We start from the raw sequence: 22,859 nt of genomic DNA on the forward strand, positions 1-22,859 counted from the left end.
AAATTTGAGGCCAGCCTAGTCTACAGAGCAAGTTCCAAGACAGGACCCAAAGCTACAAAGAAAAGCTGTCTTGAAAAACAAACAAAAAAGATTAAGTTACAAGCTAGGCGTGGCAGCCTAATCTCAGTAATTGGGGAGGATGGGGCAAAATTCCCAAGGCCCGGGGAACACAGCCCAGCTAGAGGTAGAGCAAGACCCTGCCTCTGAAACGGGCAAACAGCAACAACAAAAATATCAATTACAACTCCTAATTTGAAAATGATTGTTTTCTGTTTCCTCTGGTAGTGTAGAACTGCCCCAGGTTCCATGAACACAACCCTAAGTTTCAGACCAACTACCTTTTCAGTTTCCCAGCACAAACATGACCTGCACACCCTACCTTTGTTTGCCTTCAAGGTTGCTTTATTATTAGTCAACACTGAATACGCCTTCTACTGGGAAGAACATAGCTTACAAGGTGACAGTTAATAATCACTAAATGCTTCAGGAACAGAGAAAATGCTACGTGGGAGTACAAGGGGAAATTGGATGGCAGGTTGGGAGATACATGAGATTGTATTTGGCACAGGTCTGAGTGATGAGTGGGAGGAGTTAGCAAAGCAGGAACACTAGAGGGAGATCAACAGGTTAAAAAATAAGGTACACTCAGACAGGCAAAAGCACAAGTTCAGGCACTGAGGAAGGGCCCAGTGGCTACAGCACAAAGAGGGCAAAAGGGACAGGTGACATAGGAAGACAGCACCTGGAAGCCTGCAGAATTAGCTTTATCCCTGTAGTAAAGACCTTGTCTGCTTTTGGGAGGTACCTTCCAAGCTGGCTCAAGGATCCTTCCTGTGTGCCCTATGGCTTGGAACAGATGTTTCTGTTTTGTCCTTTAAGGCAGTCTCTGTCTTGAGAATCCCCCAAGCTGTTTCCAGTGGCAGGAAGAGGACAAGGCACTTCATCAACCCACAGCCTCTGTTATAGTTTCCCTCACCAAAACCTGGGTGACTAGGAGGCAGACTCGAAAGTTAGTAGGGAAGGCAACCAACTACCAGAAAATACACACCAACTTTATTAGAACAGATGTTTCAATTTCTAAGAAGGGAAATAACACGAACCAGCGCTACCTAGGAAGCGTCACATCACATTACTGTTCTGATGGATCCTGGCCACGCTGAGGGTCATGGAAGACCACTACCATCATAGCTGCTGCAAGGCCATGCTTTCGCCTGTGGTGGCTTGGTTGTCAAGGGCGCAGATGGAAGACTCGTGTGGAGAGAATCTATCAGTGTAGAGAGCAGAGCCTTGCTTCTCCAACTAGAACAAAACAAACTACCAACTAACAGTCTGCTAGAGTGCTCTGTGAAGAGCCCTCTTCCATCCCACTAGCACCATGAGGGAAAGACAGGAGGTGGGGTAGGGGGTGAGAGGCGGCAGGACATTAGCTCTAGCAGGCTGTTCTGGCGACACACTGGCTCTGGTTCCTTCTGCTGGTGGTAGTAGGCGTCTTTTCTGGTAGCTGCAGCAGCTTGATGGGGGAGGAACGAGCCACCACTCATCACCTCTTCTTGAAGCCGTATTTTTTGCGTTCATAGAACAGGTCTGTCTTAGAGCTCCCCAAATTGACAATCTTGGGGCAACCGTCTCTCTGAAAAACAGAACAGAGTTGTTAAGTCGTTGAAACTGACTCAAGAGATTTAATGTCAAATTTAGTTCAGGAATAGGAAAAGTATTAGTCTTCACCTCGGCCCCAAGAGCTCTAAGTCCTCGGGCAGAGGCAGGTGGATGTCTTCAAGTTTGAGGTCAGTGTGGTCTACAAAGTGAGTTCCTGGATACCCAGGGCTGTTACACAGAGAAACCCTGTCTCCAAAACCAAAAACGAACCACATAATCAGTGTTTTCACCCATAAACGTGACACCTCTATTTACTGAACTAGGGGAGCTTCCCCCAGATCAGTCAATACCGTCTCTCCCCTAGCTTTTATGAGTTTAAAGACCACTTTTAAATTTAAAATAAAGGCCGGGTGGTGGTGGCGCATGCCTTTAATCCCGGCACTCAGGAGGCAGAGGTAGGCGTATGGATCTACAAGAGCTAGTTCTAGGACAGGCTCCAAAGCCAGAAAGAAACCCTGTCTTGAAAACCAAAAACAAAACAACAAAAAAATTAAAATAAAGAAAAAATTTTACGTTGATTTAGTATGTGTGTACACATGCATGCCGTGCTGTGAGCGAGCACAGAGCTAGGACACGGGGTCTCAAGGCACCTTGTCAGCCTCTCAAAGACCATTCTATAGCTTTTGGGTCAACACTCTATTCACCTTTCCAGTTCTCCTAAATAAAATGAAGTAGGTGAGAATGGTAGAAATAGCAAGACAACAAAGTAAAAAAAAAGTTTCTCAGCTTGTCATTTCTCAGAGATGACAGTGAGGTGGTTAGAGGAAGTGCATGGATTAGATCAAGCATTCTGTCAGGACAATTCACACGGCCTTCTATCTCCAACAGAATAACGACTCGCAACTTAAAGTTCAGTCCTAGTCAACATTTAATTCCATGTCAGAAAAATGTGAATGCTGAGATGTCTCAGTGAAGCGGCTGCTATTAAGAGAATCCGGGTTGTGCAAAATAGTAAAGAAATGAAAATATATTTTAAACTCCACAACTGTTGATTATTTTTCTTAGTCTCTAGTTGGGATTGGGGTCAAGGGATTTGTTTGCTATCACATCATGAGAACATACAAATTAGTCCTCTAATACCAAGGTTTGAAGGTATTGGTGAGTCCTGGTAGACTTTTTGTTTTGTAAGACAGGGTATCCCAGACTGTTTACATATTTATTTTTGGTTTTTCGAGACAGGGTTTCTTTGTGTAGCCCTGGCCAACCTGGAACTCTCTCTATAGACCATGCTGGCCTCAAACTCAGAGATCCACCTGCCTCCGCCTCCCAAGTACTAGGATTAAAAGCATGCACAACCATGCTCAGCTCCTGATTCTTGGTTATTTTTGAGGTTTTGAAAAATTACCAATGAGGATACTCAGCTCAGCTTACTGACCTAATTAGCTACCTCATAAATTATAGAAGCTGCAGGAAGAGAGGAACAATAAGGGGTGGCTTCTGATGCAAGATTTCTGCCCAGGGAAAAGCCCGGGCACTGCATCTACATGGTCATCTGTCTGTAAGGACGAGAGGCTGGATCATATCACAGAACTGCTTTGTGTTCCTTGGAAACTAGTGCTGGGTGATGTGAGCTCGAGCTCAAGTGTCTGCAGAATGGTCCTGTATAATGCGAAGTAGGTGAAGTGACGTCTAAAATAATTCTCAGGGGCAGAATGAGGGACAGAGGTCCAAAGGTTATCAGATCACAGGGCACACGCAGACAAGATGGTGATTACTGTTTAGTAAGGATTCTCTAGTTCCAAGATGAAGTCAGATACAGTCTCTAGCTGCAACTGAAGTTCAACAAATTGTTGTCTCTACATGGACCCTTTAGCTTAAGAACTATGTGTACCTCCTCTTTCTGTTACATTAAGTACTTCTTAATTCCTAAGACCCAAATGTCCAGAGGGTGGGAGGTGTCTCCCAGGAATACTTCATAGGCGCAGGACCAGAACCAGAGGATCATTCTTGTATTACAGATTAGGCACTGTTACCAAGACCTGAGAAAAGGAAAGATCTACCTACAGCTGTAGAAGACAGAAGACGATAGAGTTTAGGGCAGGAGAGTGTTCAAATCATCGAGTGAAATTATGATCTCACACTTCACCATCAACTTTCTCCTTTCCCCAAACAACAGTGTATTCAACAGAGTTAATAAAACTCTTCAGCTGCTCTAAACCTCCATCCTGGGCCAGGCCGCCCTTCTGTTCTCTAACAAAGACAAGGAAAAACAGCAAGCAGATAAAGTTATTACTGTGGCTTTGGACTTCAAAGATGGCTCAGTGGGCAAAAGCTCTCACCAGAGGGGAAAAGCAACTCTAGGCAAGCTGTCTTCTTAACACCACATGGCCACACAGACAAACTGACGTAACAAAGAAAGTCAAGTGCACCAAAGCAAGACCTGCAGCCGTGCGGACAGCGAGAAGACCATACCACAGGAATCACTTGTTTTTCCTGTGATGTCAGCATGCATGCAGGGAGCACGAGGAGCCTGAAGCTAATCCACGGAGAGAAAGCTCTCAATTGGGACTCTAGCTAACTGCCTAAATGTGGCTTCCCCAATCAACTTCTGCATGTGGTAAGACCCGATTTGATGTCCACCTGCTATTCCATATTTATCCTCTTACGTTTGTGAATTATGTACATCATAAAGTCATTCAAAGCTGAAAGCACAGCTATCGTAGATCATTTTCCATACCATGTAGAACCACCCCCAACCCCGCCCCCAAAGTCCTATCTGGCTTCCAGTACTGGCGGTGGGCAACACCCAAATGTGGAGTGCTGAGGCAGCTCAGCTGATTCTCTTCATGAGCATACACCAAAAAGGACGCGGAAAAGCACAACGGGGTGTCATGTGGACACCAGGCTTAGTCAGACAGCTTGGGAAGAGTAGAGAGACGAGGATAATAACCTCTACTTACACGGTCATGTGGTGTGAGGAATAAGGGAGCAATTACATCCACAAACCACCTACACTTTGCTCATGGACTACAAAGAGTGACACACATTTTGCCTTATTATAGATACTCTAGCACCCTCTAACAGTTCAGCGAGACTGTATCCCACCTCCTTTCACTTTTTTTTTTTTTTTTTTTTTGGTTTTTCAAGACAGGGTTTCCCTGTAGTTTCTAGAGCCTGTCCTGGAGCGAGCTCTTGTAGACCAGGCTGGCCTCGAACTCAGAGATCCGCCTGCCTCTGCCTCCCGAGTGCTGGGATTAAAGGCGTGCGCCACCACCGCCCGGCTCCTTTCACTTTTTTCACAAGAGAAACAATGTCTCATTGCTAGTACCTACTACTATTCTAAGAATAAGGTTAAACATGCCTGGAGCCTGATGACAAGTCCCTCACTGAGTCTTGCTCAGAGAACTGAAGGCTACTACCCATTTCCTTCCCATACCACACACCTTCAAGAAACAAAAATACAAGGAAGACCAGCAATCAATCCATTATACAATACCAATGTTTTTACTTTAAGCTGGTATCAACTAGAACTATCCCTAATTCAATTTGTCACCCAAACTGCCCTTTATCACAGTAGATTCGAGAGAACTGAGTTGGGCATTTAATCCTAGCACCTAGGAGGTGGAGGCAGAAGGACAGCTGTGAGTTTGAGGCCATCTGGACTAGGTAATGAGTACCAGACCAGGCTAGGACACGGAGCAAGACCACCTCAGTTCTATCTGCCCCCACTGCTGGCAAAGAGAACTACTGGTCGGGTGTGCAGGTACAAATCTGTGACCTCTGCAGCCAGGAAGCTGAGGAAGCAGAATCTTCAGTTACCGGCAAGCTGGGGATAGACACCTAACCCTACGTCTAGCATGAAAAAGAGGGAGACAGAACAACCGAGTGTTACTAAACACTACCTACGTGCTCCTGGTTACTCACAAACATAGGATGCCATATGTGGATAAGAATAACAAGCCAGTCTGGAGGCAATGTATGGAAAAAAAAAAAAGAATAACAAGCCGGGTGGTGGTGGCGCACGCCTTTAATCCCAGCACTTGGGAGACAGAGGCAGGAGGATCTCTGACTCACAGGCCAGCCTGGTCTGCAGTTGAGTTCCAGGATAGCTAGCACTACACAGAGAAACCCTATCTTGGAAAAACAAAAACAAATAAAAATAATAATGAGCTGACAAATGGCTCAGTGGGGATGCTGGCTAATTTCGTCAACGTGGGACAAACTAGAATCTTTTGGAAAGAGGGAACCTCAACTGAGAAAACCCACTCGATTGACCAGTGGTGCATTTTCTCGACTGATGACTGATGTGGGAGAGCCCAGTCTATGAGGGCAGCGCTGCTCGTGGGCTGGTGATCTGGATGCTCTCAGAAAGCAGGCCCAGCAAGCCAGTGAGCAGTGATCCTCCACGGTTCTGCATCAGTTCCCGTCTGCAGGCTCTTGCTTTGAATTCCGTCAATGATGGACTGTTAGCTGGAGGGGCAGGAGAAATGAGCCCTTTCCTCCTCAATCTGCTTTACGTCATGGTGTTTCCCCACAGCGATAGACACTTAAGACAGTAGGTAAACGCACTTGCCAAGAGCAACAATTTGAGTTCAACCCGCGGGACCAGACTTTAAAGGGAGAACTGACTTCACAGGTTGTCCTTTGATCTCTACACATGCCCACTCGCCCATGCAAGGGAGACACCAAAGGAACAGAGAAAAGGTTCTCCAGACTGCTGAAACTGATAACAAGATAACAACTTGCTTCTCTTGCTTTCTCGTGATACAGAAAAAACTGCTCTTTATTAGACCACACCCAGCTTGGCGCACAGGCTTGAAGAAATTACCTACATGACTAGCGGAATATTGCAATCTCCACAGACCAGAAGAGACAGCCATGGATGGCAAAATGATCCAAAGTAAAAGGAAGAAAGGCCAGGTGGGAAGCTCAGACCACACTACTCACATCCTTCTCCTGGATGGTGCACTCTTTACAGTAGTAGGCATCGGAGACTCCGGGACCTCCACAGATCACACACCGGCCCTGGTAAGACCCATAGTTACACTCGTCACATATGCGAACCAGGGTGCAGGGTCGTACGTAGGAATCACAAATCACACACTTGCCATCGCCTGCAAAGAAAGGAGACTGGAGTTATATGCACAAGCGATTACTTCCTAAAGAGCTTTCCTCTGTTCTATGGGGGAAATAACTAGTCTCCTTTTGACAGTGACTTAGACCTCTATCTTGACAGCATAAACCTTATCCTGTACCGACCTTAGTTTCCTTCAGCATATACAAATGTTAATTCATATAGGGAAGAATCTGGAGCTCTAAGTCTTTGTAGTTATCGTCAACTGATTACATGCATCTTGCACACACATTGGCCTGGGAAGGTTGACATTACTCCAACAGTTCTTACTGTCCAAAAGTGGACATCTTTTTTCAAAATCTAAATACGAAGTATTAAAAACATGCAAGCTAAATTGGGAGGGTCGTGGGGAGGCCTTTGGTGGCAGTCAGACATTCAGTGTTCACAGCAGCTTGGCATATCTATTCAATGCTTCTTTGCTGTTCCTCTGGAATTAATGGCTTGTTGAATCTTCAAAAAGCAAAGAAGGAAGGCAAAGGGTGAGCGGGCATGTTCTGCTTACATTTTTCACACAATCTTCCGATAGCTGCAAGATCAAAGATGGTAAAATTGGAGTTAAAGCTATGCATGACAGCTGTCTTTTATTTATTTATTTGTTTGTTTGTTTATTGTGTATACAATATCCTGTCTGTGTGTATGCCTGCAGGCCAGAAGAGGGCACCAGACCCCATTACAGATGGTTGTGAGCCACCATGTGGTTGCTGGGAATTGAACTCAGGACCTTTGGAAGAGCAGGCAATGCTCTTAACCGCTGAGCCATCTCTCCAGCCCATGACAGCTGTCTTATTCTCTTTTTTTCTCTCTCTCCCCCGCCCTCCGACCCCCATCCCCCTCTGAGGTAAATTCCCGTTGTGTAGCCTGTAACTTCTTAAGTAGTTCAGGCCAGTCTGCCTCGAACTCACATCAGTGAGTTCCTGCCTTCAGACTCCCAGATGATGGAATTACATTCGTGACTTAACACGCCCAGCCTATGCCCCTAAATTTTGCTTTGCACCAAAACCCTGTCCCGAAAGTTGTCCTGAACCCTCCAAGTCCAAAGCAATCTGGGACGGTCCTGATGCTCCCGCCAATTTTAGACCCACATGCGCGCTCCCGCCCTCTCATCAGATACTACAAACCGGAGCGCGCTTACAGGGACCGTAACGCGCGAAACGTGGAGCCTCCAAACTAAAGCCCGAAAGAGGAAGTGAATCCCCCCAGGTCCCAGTTTCTCATACCATCCCACTCAAACAGAAGGGAGCAGGGACCCAACTCACCGACACCAGCCTGCTTACGGCAGAAAATCAAGTCTGGATGATGTTTAGCCATAACTCTTTCCCCAGCCGGCGGCCGGAAGCTTAGCGAATTTCCGCCCGACCTTTAACCTACACCTAACCGTTCCTACGCCCACTTCTCCATGATTGGTGGTTAAGATGTCCATCAGCGTTTACCCACCATTGCACCAAATCCCGCCAGGTCTCGCGAGAGTTTCCTCGGCGGGATCTCGCCTTGCCATAGCAGGTGCACCAAAGACTTAGATAATATTTTTTTCTCCTGATTTGAACGTATAATCCGATATTTGTTCTTGGATAAAATTTCTACACATGGCCGGGTGGTGGTGGTGGCGCACGGCCTTTAATCCCAGCACTCGGGCGACACAGGCAGACGGCTGTGAACTCCTCCAGCCTGATCTACAGAGCTAGTTCCAGGACAGTCAGGACTCTCTCCCAAAAACAAATCAAAGCAACAGCTTTTTTTCCCACATGTTACTTTTTGTGCTCGGGGTTGAGGCCAGGGCCTCATGCATGCTTCCGCAAAGAAGCGGGTTTAGGGGTGTCTTCTATAAGTCTCAGGAGTGAAGGATGACCTTGAACCCCTGATTCTCCTCCAGCTCCCAGTGCCAAGTGCAAAGGTGACAGGACCGCGCGCAAAGCCAAGCTGGCATTTTCCAGCTTTGCCCGTCCTGGAAGTCCCGCCCACTGCGCTCCCAGGACCCTGGCTCCGGGAGGCAGATCCGCGCGTCAGCGTGACGCGCCCCTCTGGAGGCCACGCCCTCCCAAGGCCTTGAAATACACCGCGTGGCACGTCACTTTCACGCGACCTCATCTTTGTCAGTGCACAAAATGGCGCCCTACAGCCTCCTGGTGACCCGGCTGCAGGTGAGCGAGCTCAGATGTGTGGGTTCACGGGGGCGGGGAGCCTGCTGCTCTGCCCGCGGCGGTAGGCGAGGCCAGGCGAGGCGGGCTCGACCTGGGGCTGTACCTCTCCCTGCCGCCGGCCCAGCGCCCTTGTCCTCTCCTGCGTCGTCCTAGGTCAAGGCGTCCCCGGCCCAGTCACTTCCCAGTCCCCTTCCCCGCGCGGCCGGAACCTAGAGTCTAAGCAGCCGCAGCCTGGTAAAGGGTGGGTGCACCCCTTAGTTTCTGAGGGCCGAGTTGCCCGCTCCCCTAGGATGGTTTTCTGTTCCTCAAGGTGAGGACAAGGTGACTGGGGGGACGCGGTGGTTTAGGTTCCTCCAAGCCGGCTTCTGGAAGCCGTTACTTCCCATCACCAGCAGAGACTTGCCAGCCGTACGTGTCTGTGGTTGCCCGGCCTGGAGTTATACCCAGTATTACCTTTTGAGGACACTCGGGGTCACAGATGCAAGAAGGGGAGCGCATTCTGGGCCCCGTTGTAGCAAATACTCATGAAAACAGTGCTCTCACCTGGGTACCACACGTCAAGACTAATAATAGTACTTGATTTTTATATTTACCTGGCGACATAGATGTCAGATGATTTCCCCCCCAACTCGATAGGTGGTAAAACTGCAGAGAAGTAGATGAAAGTTGCTTTCACAGTGTCACTAAAGTGCCGTGGCCTGAGCAGTGACCCTGCAGGCCCTCCGTTCACCTCCTTCATGGCAGCCTAATGCCACAGAACTGCCTGAACCAGGGTGTGGTTGTTTCTGTTTGTCAAGAGTACAAAGTCGAGTATTTCGAATTCACAGTTAGTTGCTTTTCAGATACTAGGCGGAAAGATGAGAAGACTCAGCAGTTTGACCTTGACTCTTCTGTTAGGACACTTCTAGAAAGTTGACTATGACTGGCAGTTGGCTTTTCACTCCTAACTTGACAACCCTAGGAAGGTATATAAAGTTCACTGTAAAGCGTGTATTTCATCAATAAAAACAAAGCAATGAAATATCTTGTAGACATTTTTGGTTAATCTTTTGTGATTACTTTTGTGAATCTGCTTTGGACCAAGTGGTACAGCTTTTAACATAGAATTAATATTAAAAAGTTATGTGCTGGGCCGGAGAGACGGCTCAGAGGTTAAGAGCATTGCCTGCTCTTCCAAAGGTCCTGAGTTCAATTCCCAGCAACCACATGGTGGCTCACAACCATCTGTTATGGGGTCTGGTGCCCTCTTCTGGCCTGCAGGCATACACACAGACAGAATATTGTATACATAATAAATAAAAAAATGTTATGTGCTGTACTTTCAGGAAGCATTATCATTTGAAGTTATTCCTTAAAAATCAAACTGTAAAATAAAACTCTTTATCTGAACAAATCTTTGGAATTTTGGCCAAGGTGAGGGATTTGCAACTGAATTATCTCTTCAGTTCCTTTGATTCTTTAGATAGTACGGGATGTTTTGTCCTGATCCTGTTGTCCTATAATTTAGTGGAGTCCAGAAAAGATTGTTTAATAGGATAAATGACTTTTGGGTGTGGAACAAAGATAAAATATCCCATTTGGACCATGGAAAGTGTGTGTGTTAGAATAGTGGAGAAAGAGATCTGGGCTATAGTTCCTGCCCTGCTCTGATCCCATGACCTTGCAAATGTAACTTCCTATGTCCTTTGTCTATCAGTTGGGAATGGTCTTCATTAGACATGTTTATTGAGCACTTAATTATGGGGAATTAGAATGTGTTTATAGTGATGTCGTTCAGCCTCCTTTACATGTGGTGAATCTAAGCCCTTGAGAGACTGAATGGCTGCTGGAGTCAGGATTACAATCACAGTCCCTTAGATGTTCATTCAGCTAAGGTGAATGAGGAGTATTATGTCCTGTGCAATACACTGCCACACCCAGACAGCGAGGCAGTCTCAAGTGATGCCCCGTGATTCTATACTCAGAACCTCTTTCGTTGACCGCTTTTATGCTCGATGCATTTGAGAAGTGATGGTTAATGCCGTGGTAGCTGTGTCCAATCAATCTCTAGCGTGCACTGAGTACTTCATAAACATCACTGACTTTTTCTTATCTTCTTTCTCTTTTTGGTCTTGCTTTTAAGACTGGTTCTTACCTGTGTTCTTTGTGCTGGCCTTAAACTTTCAATTTTCCTGCCTTAGTCTCCTGAGTGCTTGGAATATAGACACATGCCATCACAGCCAATAGAAAAATTGGTAAGAAGATAACCCCAGATTTTTTGTTTTTTTCCCCAGTATGTGTATGTATGTATGTATGTATGTATTTTTTTAAGGATTTACTTATTTACTTATTATGTGTACAGTGTTCTCCCTGCACACTAGAAGAGGGCACCAGATCTCACTACAGATGGTTGTGAGCCACCATGTGGTTGCTGGGAATTGAACTCAGGACCTCTGGAAGAGCAGCCAGTGCTCTTAACCTCTGAGCCATCTCTCTAGCCCCCTCCCAGTGTATTTAAAGTTTTATTAGTTTATGTTGTGTGTGTGGGTGTTTTGCCTGCATGTGTGTATATGCACCATGTGCATGCATGCCTTACTCACTGAAACCAGAGGAAAGAGTCATATCCCTTGGAACTGGGGTTAGAGATGGTCATGAGCCACCTGTGGGTGTGGGAAGTCAAACCTGGGTCCTCTGGAAGAGCAGCCAGTAATCTTAACCACTGAGTCATCTTACTAGATTCCAGTTCCTGTTCTTGTGGAATGCTTACTTTATTCTAATATATGTTTGGAGATCTTTCTCAGTCTAAATATTTATTTATTCCTCCTCTTTTGGCTGAACCAAGTGTGAAGGATGGTTACGAGATGGTTAGTATCATTCCTACCATTAATACTAGCACTTATTTATCTTACTAGTTTATAACCCTGGGGTAAGGCAGACCTATGAGCTGTAGTGTTTCAGGTGAAGAAACAGAATACAGCATAAAGGCTAATAGCATGAATTCATACATCAGAATATCTGGGTTTATATCCTGGCTTATTATTAAGTAACTCTGATATTCAGCAAGTTACTCCATCTCTCTCTGTACCTGTTCCCTCATCTTTTAGATACCATAATATATCAATTTTAATCAAGTAATAGTTGCAAAGTGTTCAAAACCCTAGCTGACTCCAGTGAGAGTTCTATATACTTATTAAAATAAGATAAATGCACTGTTATCATTACTTTTTGGTAGATCTGATGTGATTGGGTTCCAAATCCTGAGGACAGCAAGTGGCAGTGTGCTGCTTCCCTTTGGCAGTGAGACTTAGCCTTGCATCAGAACACCACTGGCTTCCTAACCTAAGACCAGTGCTGAATTCCACACATTCTGTTGTTTTTGTACATGTAGAAAGAAACGGAAAGAAGAAAGATGACTCAGCAGTTGACAGCACTGACTGCTCTTCAGAGGACCCGGGTTCAAATCCCAGCACCCACATGGCAGCTTACAACTGTCTATAACTCCAAGATCTGACACTTTCCACACAGACATACACGTAGGCAAAACAGTAAAGCATGTAAAATAAAGACTATTTTAAAAGGGAAGAAAATAGAGACTAAGACTTTTTTAAAACCATACTTACTGTTTTAATGTTTACTTTTGTCCATTTGACTGCAGGTGATAAATAAAAGGATGGTGCTTCAGATGTATTTCTCAGATGTTTGATTTTGCAGTAAGATTCTGGAATTTGGGTTCTTGTATGACCTTGATAAAATCATGCAACTTCTTGCATGTAGTTCTGTAATGGTAGTTAACTACGAAGAAGTCTGACATCTGTGGCAGAAGTCTCCTACAAAATTTCATTTTTAATAAACAAATAAAACACCTCTTCCTTTGAATTTTAAAGAGGTTTTTCTGGTGGTATGTAGCCTTCTTGGGGTCAACTGTTGGTTTAAATTGAAAAAGTTGGTGAAGAGTTAGAGGACCAACTTTAGACCCCTCCAATTTAGAGATATCAGGATACTATGTAGAGGACTAGCAGAGCACAGCATTGCTGTCTGAACCAATTGCTTCTAAGATGTGTATTACAAGCTTGCTGTTCAGCTCTGCTCTAGGCTCTGGGAGGGTGAAATAAACAAGCTAAGGGAAGCTAAGCTAGGTATAGTAGCACATGCTTGCCCACACAGCTGCTCTTGAGCCTCAGGGAGGTGGGAGATAGAAAATGACCAAGTAGACAAATAAGAAATTTGGTTATGTCAGGTGATGGTAAATGCCTTTAATCCCAGCATTGTCTATGGTGAGGCAGAGGGAAGTTGATCTCTGAGTTGGGTAGGATATCCTGGTCTACATAGTGAGTACAGGAAGCCAGAGCTATATAATCGAGGAACCCTGTATCAAAACAAACAAAAGAGGTTGGTTGTTATGAAGAGAAATAGAATAAAGATAAGGTGAAGAAGAATGAAGAGGAAATAGATCAGAGGTAAAGAGTAAGGAGTGGGAATGTGTCGGAATTTGAGCTCTAGATGGTTTGGGATGACTGCAGAGGAGATGACCTTTGAATTGAGGTTTAGCTGATAATAAGATAGCAAGTCAGTATTTTGGGAGAAGAAATGTGAGATAAAAGCAGCAACATACACAGAGTACCTGATGGGCTTGAGTTAGTGTGTTAAGGGTAAGACCAGGCAGCTCATCTGTGTCACAAGAAGGGAGGGCTGAGAAGGAATTGTTGGTTTCATAAAGACTTTTTTTTTTTAAGTTTTTTTTTTTTTTTTTTTTCGAGACAGGGTTTCTCTGTAGCTTTGGAGCCTGTCCTGGAACTAGCTCTTGTAGACCAGGCTGGTCTCGAACTCACAGAGATCCGCCTGCCTCTGCCTCCCGAGTGCTGGGATTAAAGGCGTGCGCCACCGCCGCCCGGCTCATAAAGACTTGTTAAGGAATTTCGTTTACTTCCATTTGAGCACCCAGAGGAAAACCCACTGGGTGGTTTTTTTTTTTTGCTTTCTCTTGCGCTCGCTCGCTCTCTCTCTCTCTCTCTCTCTCTCTCTCTCTCTCTCTCTCTCTCTCTCTCTCTCTCTCTCTCTCTCTTCCTTAATGGTTCTTTTTATTTTATTTGTATGTGTAGTTTGTATGTGTGCACCACATGCATGCAGTACCCATGAAGGCCAAAAGAGGGCAGCAAACTCTGTGGGACTCGAGTTGCAGACAGTTGTGAAGTGTTAGGAATTGAACCTAGGTCCTGTGGAAAAGTAGCCAGTGCTCTCAGCTCTGTACCATTTTAAATCAGGGATAACATGACTGACTTATACTCGAGGAAAAGAAACTGAATTGCTGTGTAAGGTGCTGGGCCATCAGAGGTCACAGAGGAGGCAGGGAGACCTGGGATCTGTGAGACTAGAGTTCTGGCAGTGGAGAGGATCTGTGGGGTGTGTGTGTGTGTGTGTGTGTTCATATATGTGTTCATATATGTGCGGACGTATATGTGTGCATGTTTGAGACTAGTCTGGGATTCACAAACCCTAACAAAGAAGATAAAAAAGATTTGTGAAGTTTCTTTTTTTGTTTGTTGAGTGTGTATGTACGTGCCACAGTGCGTGTGCACAGCAGAGGACAACTTATGTGAACTTATGTGAATTAGCTCTCTATTATATGGATTTTGGAGATTAAATTCAGGTCATCAGGCTTGGCAGCAAGTACCTTTATCTTCTGAGCCTTCTTGTCGATCCCATTTCTTGTTTTATGAGTAAGCCCTTCCCAACTCCGAAAATAGGCACAGAATCTTATAGGGGTGTCCCATAGTGTACCTATAAAAGCTATATTGGACTGGGTGGTGGTTGTACACACCTTTAATTCTAGCATTCGGGAGGCAGAGGCAGGCGAATCTCTGTGAGTTCAAGGCCAGCCTGGTCTACAGATCAAGTGCCTGGACAGGCTCCAAAGCTACACAGAGAAACCCTATTCCAAAAATCAAAACAAAAACAAAAAACAAAACAAAACGACTATATTGGAGTTCTGGAAGGCATGGGGATTTTACTTTCTTAAGGTCATTTTACAAGGCTTAGTCTGAGCAAAGGTCAATGGATGTGGAATGATCTAAGCAGTAAAGATCTTCAGATTCCTCTCTGAAATGGGCATATTACTTTCTATCTCATAGGATAGTCATGGCATTGTGTGTATCAGACACTTGGGGCAAATCAGATGTGGGTTATGGCATATAGGGTATGTTAGTTTCTGTCTCTAACTCCCAACCCGAGCCTCTATTGTCTAGCATTTATGTTTAGGGCCTTCATTTAAAAGATAGAGGCTAGGGCTGGTGAGATGGTCTAATGGTCTGAGCTTGTCACCAGCATGATGGAAAGAGAAAACATTCCTGTAAGCTGTCCTCTTACCTTCACATATGCACACATGCGTGCACACACATTACAGCTGCTTAGCACCACCTAAACTTTTTTAAAAGATTTGTTTTTGTTTGTTTTAAAGTTGTGTGTGTGTGTGTGTGTGTGTGTGTGTGTGTGTGTTTTCGAGCCCAGGTTTCTCTGTGTAGTCTTGGCTGCCCTGGAACTTGCTCTGTAGATCAGGCTGTCATCGAATATGTAGAGATCCGCCTGCCTCTGCCTCCCTTAGTGCTGGTATTAAAGGTGTGTACCACCACCACTACCCTGTTTTAGTTTTTTGAGACAAGGTTTCTCTGTGTAGCCCTGGTTGTACCGGAAGCCTCTCTGTAGACCAGTCTGGCCTCAAACTCAGAGCTCCACCTGCCTCTGCCTCCTGAGTGCTGGAATTAGAGTTCTGGGATTAAAGGCATGTGCCACCACCCCTCCTCAGCAAATGATGCCACCACCACTGATGCCCAGCTTATTTATTTTATTATTTGTGTTAATATTTTGCCTGAAGGTATTACACCAGGTGAGTGCCAGGTGCCAAGGAGTTAGAAAAGGGCATTAGATCCCCTGGGACTATAGTTACATATGGTTGTCAGCCATGCTATGAGGGAACTGTAATTTAAATACTGTAATACAGGGCTGAAGCAAACGGTGGGTGGATGTGCTACGGCCTCACAACAGACTCAGCCCCCTGAATGTTTAGTCTACACACTGGTGTTGATGTTGGAGCCACCACTTGAGGCCTGGGGAGCAGGGAGCATAGCAGCTGTCACATACTGAGTTCAGGACCTTCCGCCTGTCACAGACCTAGGCCTTCTTTTTTTGTTGTTTGTTTTTCGAGACAAGGTATCTTTGTGTAGCCTGGCTGTCCTGGAACTAGCTCTGTAGACCAGGCTGGCCTTGAACTCAGAGATCCGTCCTAGATTTTCTTTTACCAGGGTTTACCCATTTGTCCTTCACAGCAACCCTAAAATGTCAACATTCCTAGCCTGTTTTTGTAATGATGAAATTGAGGCCCACAAAGGGTAAGTCATTTGAGGTCACTGGTAGTACACTACAGAGTCACATGTTGGACTATAGAACTTGGTCTTTTGACCATTTAGCTAACCTTTTACCCCGGAGCCCTCCCCTGGGGGTAGGGAGTAGAAACCAGATCTCTGGATACGGGGTACACAGTTCACTTGCCCTGCCACAACTGGTTTCTTTGTATGTCTCTAGGGGCTGTGATTGCCTCCTGCCCCAGATACCAGTGAGGCAGAGGTATGGGTCTCACAGGGCAACTTTGTTCTTGGCTGAGCGCATAGGCTGCCTGAGGAGCTTTGTAGGGTGCCCCTCCTCAGTGTGTTGCTGTAGAACTACTGCCTAATCTGCAGGCCAGAGCAGGGCTCAGGATTTGTATTCAGCACACGACATGCCCAGTCTCTGCTGCTGCAGGCAGCAGCAAAAGAGAATTAGATGGATGAGTGAATAAATTGGCCTGTTTCTTAAAAGACCCCTGCTGTCTTTGGTAGACATTTAGAGGGACTCGGGGAGGCATGCCTCTTCACCGTACTTTTCCATGTCTCTGGAAAGGGCTGCACCACTTTTGTTCCTGCTGGTTGCATAGCAACCGAGCTAGCTGATTGCCTGCTTGCAAGAGGGAATTGTGTAGCTTTGAATTCTTAGGAGAGATGCCAAGCGTTGCCTATCACCGGGGGTGGGAAAATGTTGTTAGAAGCTACAGTGGAGGTGTGGGAAGATGCTTCTACTCCACAAAGTGTTGACTGACAGTCATTCCTGGTTTGCCCCCCTAGAAGGAGCTCCCCCTGAGGCTTTCCTGCCAGGAAGGGCTGAGCAAGCAGTTAGGTGCTGAGAGCAGCGAGGAGTAGCCAGGAGTCTGGCCCCGTCTGTATTTTTGAAGCCATCTTTTATATTTCCTCTTAACAAAGTATGGTAGCCCAGGAGTTTCCCACCTCTTCTCCCCAGCCCCCACTGGCAGTTTTTTTCTTTTCTTTTTCTTTTTCTCAGCCATTGTGTGGGTGAAACACTGGCAGTTTTATGTTGTCATTTTGGGTCTTTCGCTCCATTTTAAAACTGCGTGCTGCCGGGCGGCGGTGGCGCACGCCTTTAATCCCAGCACTCGGGAGGCAGAGGCAGGCAGATCTCTGTGAGTTCGAGACCAGCCTGGTCTACAAGAGCTAGTTCCAGGACAGGCTCCAAAGCTACAGGGAAACCCTGTCTCGAAAAACCAAAAAAAAAAAAAAAAAAAAAACTGCGTGCTTTCCGACCCTGATAATCTTTGCTGTTTTCCCTTTCTGTTACAGAAGAGGAAATCAAGTCTCAAGAAAGGTCAGGAATCCCACGGTCCCACAGCTCAGGAGTCTGAAATTCTAAGAAAGAGGACCCAGATCTAGAAGGATGTAATTTCTGTACCTGTTCTTTGCATTGGAGCATCCCACAGGGGCATGCTGACAGGTACCTAGTGACTTGTCTCTCAGTGAAGTAAGTCAGGAGACCTCCTCCTGACCTAGGAATCCAATCTCTTGAGTAGCTCGGCCACCTCCAGCTCCTTGGCTTGCTGAGGACAAGGCCTCGTTGACATGATGGCTCAATAACAGGTAGTTATGGTATAACCTAGGCTTGGTAGGATGGGAGGAATCTGCCATTGTACCAGCCAGGCACCATGACAGGTGCAGGTGCAGCATAGACTAGGGGCTGGTTCTGTTCCTCTTGAAAAGCCACAGTTTAGAGTTCAGCTTTAGGGACAGAGCCATACTACCTTTTACCATGTCTTGCCCTTTGTCTGGTTGTGCTTCATTTTGAGACAAACTCTTACACCATAGCACCAGTCTGAACTCTCATTTCTCCTGCCTCAGCCTTCCTGAGTGCTGGGATGAAACTACCAAGTTTGGCCCCTGCTCTGTCTTTATTATTGTTGTTATTATTATTATTATTATTATTAATTGTTTTTAATTGAGCGATACATTTTCTCCCACTCCCCTTACATACCCCCCGCCCCCCCTCCCCAGTTTACTCAGGAGATCTTATTTTTTTCTCCTTCCTGGGCGGATCAATGTATTTCTCTCTTAGGGTCTTCTTTGTTGTCTAGGTTCTCTGGGGTTGTGAACTGTAGGCTGGTTATTCCTTGCTTTATGTCTAAAAACCTCTTATAAGTGACTATAAGTTGTTTTTGTCTTTCTGGGTCTAGGTTACCTCACTCAGTATGTTTTGTTTTATTTTGGTGTTTGGTTTTTTCGAGACAGGGTTTCTCTGTGGAACTCACTTTGTAGACCAAGCTGGCCTCAGACTCACAGAGACCCGCCTGCCTCTACCTCCCTAGTGCTGGGATTAAAAGTGTGTACCATTACACCCAGCCAGTATGGTTTTTTCCTAGTTCTAGCCATTTGCCTGCAAATTTCAAGATGTCATTATTTTTTACCGCTGAGTGGTACTCCCCGGCTTTGTCTTTTATGCCTGTACACACCCTCTTCCTCTGTGAATCTCAACCAGGCATCCCAAGCAGAAGTCCTTATTTATTGTTGGCTGCCCACCCAGAAGTCTCCTTTATGATCTTTGCGAAGGTTACTATGGGCTTTCGCTGACCTTGACCCAACAAAGGAATATCATTGTAGGGATGTCTTCCTTGGTATCTGTCAGGTTTCTTGTCTCAGGTGTTAGATACAGATGTGTTACATAACTAGGAAAGGTTGTGTGAGAAACTACCAACAGCCTTTTGGTACTCCCTGTGTCTGTGAATGCACTGTATGCATAGCCACAGTGATTTTTTTAAAAATTCACCTCTAAGGGTGTTGGGAGCAGTGAGACCCCAGATCCTGAATTTCTTGTAATCCCCTGATCTGAGTGCCTACAGCTGTTCTGAGCACGAGACCTTCAGGAGTTCCTGATGGCAGGAGAGTGGTTTCTGGTGGGTTTGGCTGGGGCATGGCTATCTATATAATCTGCCCCTGAACACAAAAAAGGGGGCATTCTTGGGGAATTCAAGGATGACTCATGTCGCTGTCTGTCTGTGTGTGTCTGTGTATTTTAACCTCCTGCCCCTTGCCCGAATCTTGCGAACTGGGTGCCAGCGCACCGAACGCAGACATGGGGGCACAATGCGCGGAAATTGGAGGTCCCAGCTGAGATATTGGGAACTAGGGAACGCTGAGAGGTCGCCCTCAGAAGGTGAGGGTGGATTGGGGTGTATGTGTTAATCCTGATGTCCTTCGCTCGGTTTGGCAGCAAGTGGAACTCCAACCGAGAAAGAGGGGTAAATGAACAGTGTTGTCCCCGCTCACCAGGAAGTAGCCAGACAGATTGACAACGCCCAAATTCCCTAAGTGGGGCCCCTTCAGTGGTTGCAGAGCAGCAAGCCTGCTTCCCTGAGTTCTGCTCCACTTCATGCACCAGTTTGGACCCAGAACAAATGCAGCTGGGGCTAGAAGGCTGCTGGAGCAGAGCTTTGCTAGGTGGCTGTGGTGGAAGTCAGCCCAGTCGGTGCCTCGCCTGGCGGATGCCACAGCAGTGCCTGAAGTACATGTTACCTGGAAATACTGACCCCTCATCTCCCCGAATACTTAAGATCAGACACTGTTTTATAAAAAATTTAGTGGGGAGATGTTGGGAGCAGTGAGACCCCAGATCCTGAATTTCTTGTAATCCCCTGATCTGAGTGCCTACAGCTGTTCTGAGCACGAGACCTTCAGCGAGTTCCTGATGGCAGAGTGGTTTCTGGTGGGTTTGGCTGGGGCGTGGCTATCTCTATATATTCTGACCCTGAACACAATAAAGGGGGCATTCTTGGGGAATTCTAGGATGACCCGTGTCGTTGTCTCTCTGTCTGCGTGCGTGCGTGTCTGTATTTTAACCTCCAGCCCCCTTGACCGAATAGAATCTCGGTAACAGGGTTCAAGCGCACTGAACGCAGACACTGGGGCACGGTGCGTGGCATAAGGGGGCTGGAGAGATGGCTCAGAGGTTAAGAGCATTGCCTGCTCTTCCAAAGGTCCTGAGTTCAATTCTCAGCAACCACATGGTGGCTCACAGCCATCTGTAATGGGGTCTGGTGCCCTCTTCTGGCCTGCAGGCATACAAACAGAAAGAATATTGTACACATAATAAATAAAAAATATATAAAAAAGACTTTAATTAAAAAAAATTCACCTCTAATCTCATGATCTTGTTTAAAGTTTCTGTGACTTTTACATTGCTAAAAATCAAGCTAAACATTTAACATGCTGGGTGGTGGTGGCACATACCTTTGTCCCAACACTTGAGAAGAAGAGGCAGGTGAACCTCTGAGTTCAAGGCTACTCTGGTCTATAGAGAAAATCCCAGGACATCCAAAGCTACACAGAAACCCTGTCTCTCAAAAATAATAATAATAATAATAATAATGTGACTGTCTTAGTTAGGGAAGAGATACTGTGACCATGGCAACTCTTATAAAGGAAAATATTTATTTGAGGTGGCAGCTTACAGTTCAGAGGTTAAGTCTATTATTATTTATTTGAAGGGGGAGTGGAAGGAAGGGAGGACTGTGGTTGGTATGTAAAATGAATTTGAGGTGTGACTTACAGTTCAGAGGTTCAGTCCATTATCATCATGGTGGGGAGCATGGTGGCATGCAGGCAGATATGGTGCAGGCTACATCTTGATCAAGGCAACAGGAATTGGACTGTGTGTTACACTGAACTAAACTCAAACAAGGGACCTCAAAGCCCACCCACACAGTGACACACTTCCTCCAACAAGGCCATACAACTCCTAATAATGCCACTCTCTATGAGCTTATGGGGACCAATTACATACAAATGAACACAGTACTACTGTCAAGCTCACACTAGCAGGGCCACAGACTGACCGTTGCAGTTAAAACAGTGTGAAAAACAGAATCAGCTGCAGGTGCCATTCCTCTTGAGTTTTTTCCTGCACACTGTAAGGGACGGTGACACCTAAGCAAAAGGAGCTAATGACTGTGACACCAGGGTTGTGGACTAGCCTGTGAGAGTCATCTAGATTGTGGACAAGAAGTTCGGACTTTTGCTCTAGTCTGGGGCCTGCACTAAAAGTCCATGTCACAGTGAGCTATGATGGAGGAGAGAGTCTTCTAACAACCTCTGGGAGACTAGAGGTGAGTGGAAGAGGCCGCCCATTCTCTCCTGGGCAAAGGTCAAAAACATGTACTGAGACTTTTATAATGTGGTCCAGTCACTAGAGTGCCATGCTGTGTCTGGGAAGCCTAACCCTCTCAGTGTCTGCCAGCTGCACACACAATAAGCATGAGTTTCAGGTTGGACATCCAAACGTGACCCGTCTAGACAGGCTCACGAGGACAGATGTTTAGTTAGGTCAGTGTTGATCTCTTTGTCAACACTCTTGGTTGGGTACTCATCATGTCTAACTAGTGTAACAGCCACCAAACTGAACTGCCACTCAACCCTGACTTTTGTGTTAGGGACAGCCTGGCTGTTCTGTCATATGTCCTGATGAAATCGAATTCACTATTTTCACCAACATACCTTAATTGAATGCAACCAAAGTTACCTTGCATTCATGGGGCTCTGCTAGGTGTCAGAGCTTTGCATCTTGCTTGCTGCTTAAGGACAGTGTATGGGACGTTTAAAGTGCATGAATGAAAGCTGGGCGGTGGCGGCACACACCTTTAATGCCAGCTCTCAGGAGGATCTCTTAAGAGTTTGAGGTCAGCCTGCTCTATAGAGCGAGTTCCAGGGCAGCCAGGACTGAACAAAGAAACCCTGTCTTGAAAAGCAAAATAAAACAAAGTATGAATAAACAGGGTGTCATGGCATATTCTAGTACTTGGGAGGGTGAGGCAGGATTATGAGTTTGAGGCCAGTTTAGACTACATAGTAAGGCCCAGTTTCTAAATAAGTTTCATGAAATGTATTAGTCAGGGTTCTCTGGAGTCACAGAACTTATGGAATGAATCTGTGTGTGTGTGTGTGTGTGTGTGTGTGTGTGTGTGTGTGTACTTATTATAATATATGCACATATAAAGCACACTTATTTTTATATTTATTTGTATATATAAATAAGCAAATATTCATATATTTTATATATTTATTATATATTTACACATATAAATTATATATATGTGGAATTTATTGGAAAGGCTACAGTCCAGCTAATCCAACACTGGCTAGCTGTGAATGGAAAGTCCAAGAATCTAGTAGTTGCTTAGTCCCACAGGGCTGGGTGTCTCAGCTGGTCTTCTGTATGTGCTGGAATCCTGAGGGAGACTCCAGTGCCAGTAAAGGAATGAATGTATTAGCACAGTGAGGGCAAGCAGGTGAAGAGCAAGAGCTTCCTTCTTCTTTGTCCTTACAGGGTTCCACCAGAAGGTATGGCCCAGATTAAAGATGTGTCTTTCTTACCTCAAGATCTGGATCAAAAGAGTGACTTCCTACCTCTGAGGTCCGGATTAGAAGTGCATTTTCCCACTTCAAACAAAACAGAAACTCACAGGTGTGCCCTCCATATCCGGATTGTAGTTCATTCCAGTTATCAAGTTGGTAACTAAGAATAGCCATCATAAGTGTCATGTAAATAAAGAGCTAAGACATTAACTTGCTTAACATTTAAATTGACAACAGGGTAGAGACAACAGGCCTCTCATTCAGGAACCATGTAGTGCTGACCAGGACACCAGGACT

General features: G+C 45.6%; 2 protein-coding genes across 5 annotated transcripts in view; one reads left to right on the forward strand and one right to left on the reverse strand.

Moving 5' to 3' along the window:
* Positions 1–1,031: 1,031 nt before the first annotated feature.
* Phf5a (PHD finger protein 5A) lies at positions 1,032–9,631 on the reverse strand. Of its 3 annotated transcripts, none has more exons than XM_038344016.2 (4): positions 9,462–9,631; positions 7,233–7,256; positions 6,544–6,710; positions 1,032–1,630 (listed from the first exon to the last, which is right to left on the reverse strand). In XM_038344016.2, the coding sequence occupies exons 1-4, from the start codon at positions 9,469–9,471 to the stop codon at positions 1,541–1,543; spliced, it is 291 nt and encodes a 96-aa protein (XP_038199944.1). In that variant the 5' UTR covers positions 9,472–9,631; the 3' UTR covers positions 1,032–1,540. The 3 variants fall into 3 exon arrangements, with proteins under 3 accessions (XP_038199944.1, XP_038199943.1, XP_038199945.1); XM_038344015.1 differs by lacking the exon at positions 9,462–9,631 and adding an exon at positions 7,987–8,102; XM_038344017.2 differs by lacking the exon at positions 7,233–7,256.
* Aco2 (aconitase 2) overlaps positions 8,754–22,859 on the forward strand; it is a 44,362-nt gene continuing 30,256 nt past the window's right edge. Inside the window, exons 1-2 of one of the 2 annotated variants that reach the window (XM_038344012.1) lie at positions 8,805–8,868; positions 22,534–22,671. Coding sequence is in view for 1 of the 2 variants with exons in the window: in XM_038344011.1 (XP_038199939.1) it covers positions 8,833–8,868 (36 nt within the window). In the remaining variant the exon portion in view is untranslated. Of the gene's footprint in view, positions 8,869–22,533; positions 22,672–22,859 lie in introns of both variants that reach the window. The other variant, XM_038344011.1, reaches the window with a different exon arrangement.

The sequence above is a fragment of the Arvicola amphibius genome, chromosome 9 (genome assembly GCF_903992535.2).
Source record: "Arvicola amphibius chromosome 9, mArvAmp1.2, whole genome shotgun sequence".
In the NCBI taxonomy this organism is placed as follows: Eukaryota; Metazoa; Chordata; class Mammalia; order Rodentia; family Cricetidae; genus Arvicola; species Arvicola amphibius.

Excerpts from the sequence above, each read along its gene's own strand:
- Phf5a (XM_038344015.1), bottom strand. The coding sequence starts at position 8,038 with ATGGCTAAACATCATCCAGACTTGATTTTCTGCCGTAAGCAGGCTGGT. Across the intron at positions 7,257-7,986 it reads CCGTAAGCAGGCTGGTGTCG|CTATCGGAAGATTGTGTGAA; the intron begins GTGAGTTGGGTC and ends TTGATCTTGCAG. Across the intron at positions 6,711-7,232 it reads CGGAAGATTGTGTGAAAAAT|GCGATGGCAAGTGTGTGATT; the intron begins GTAAGCAGAACA and ends CTTTCTTTGCAG.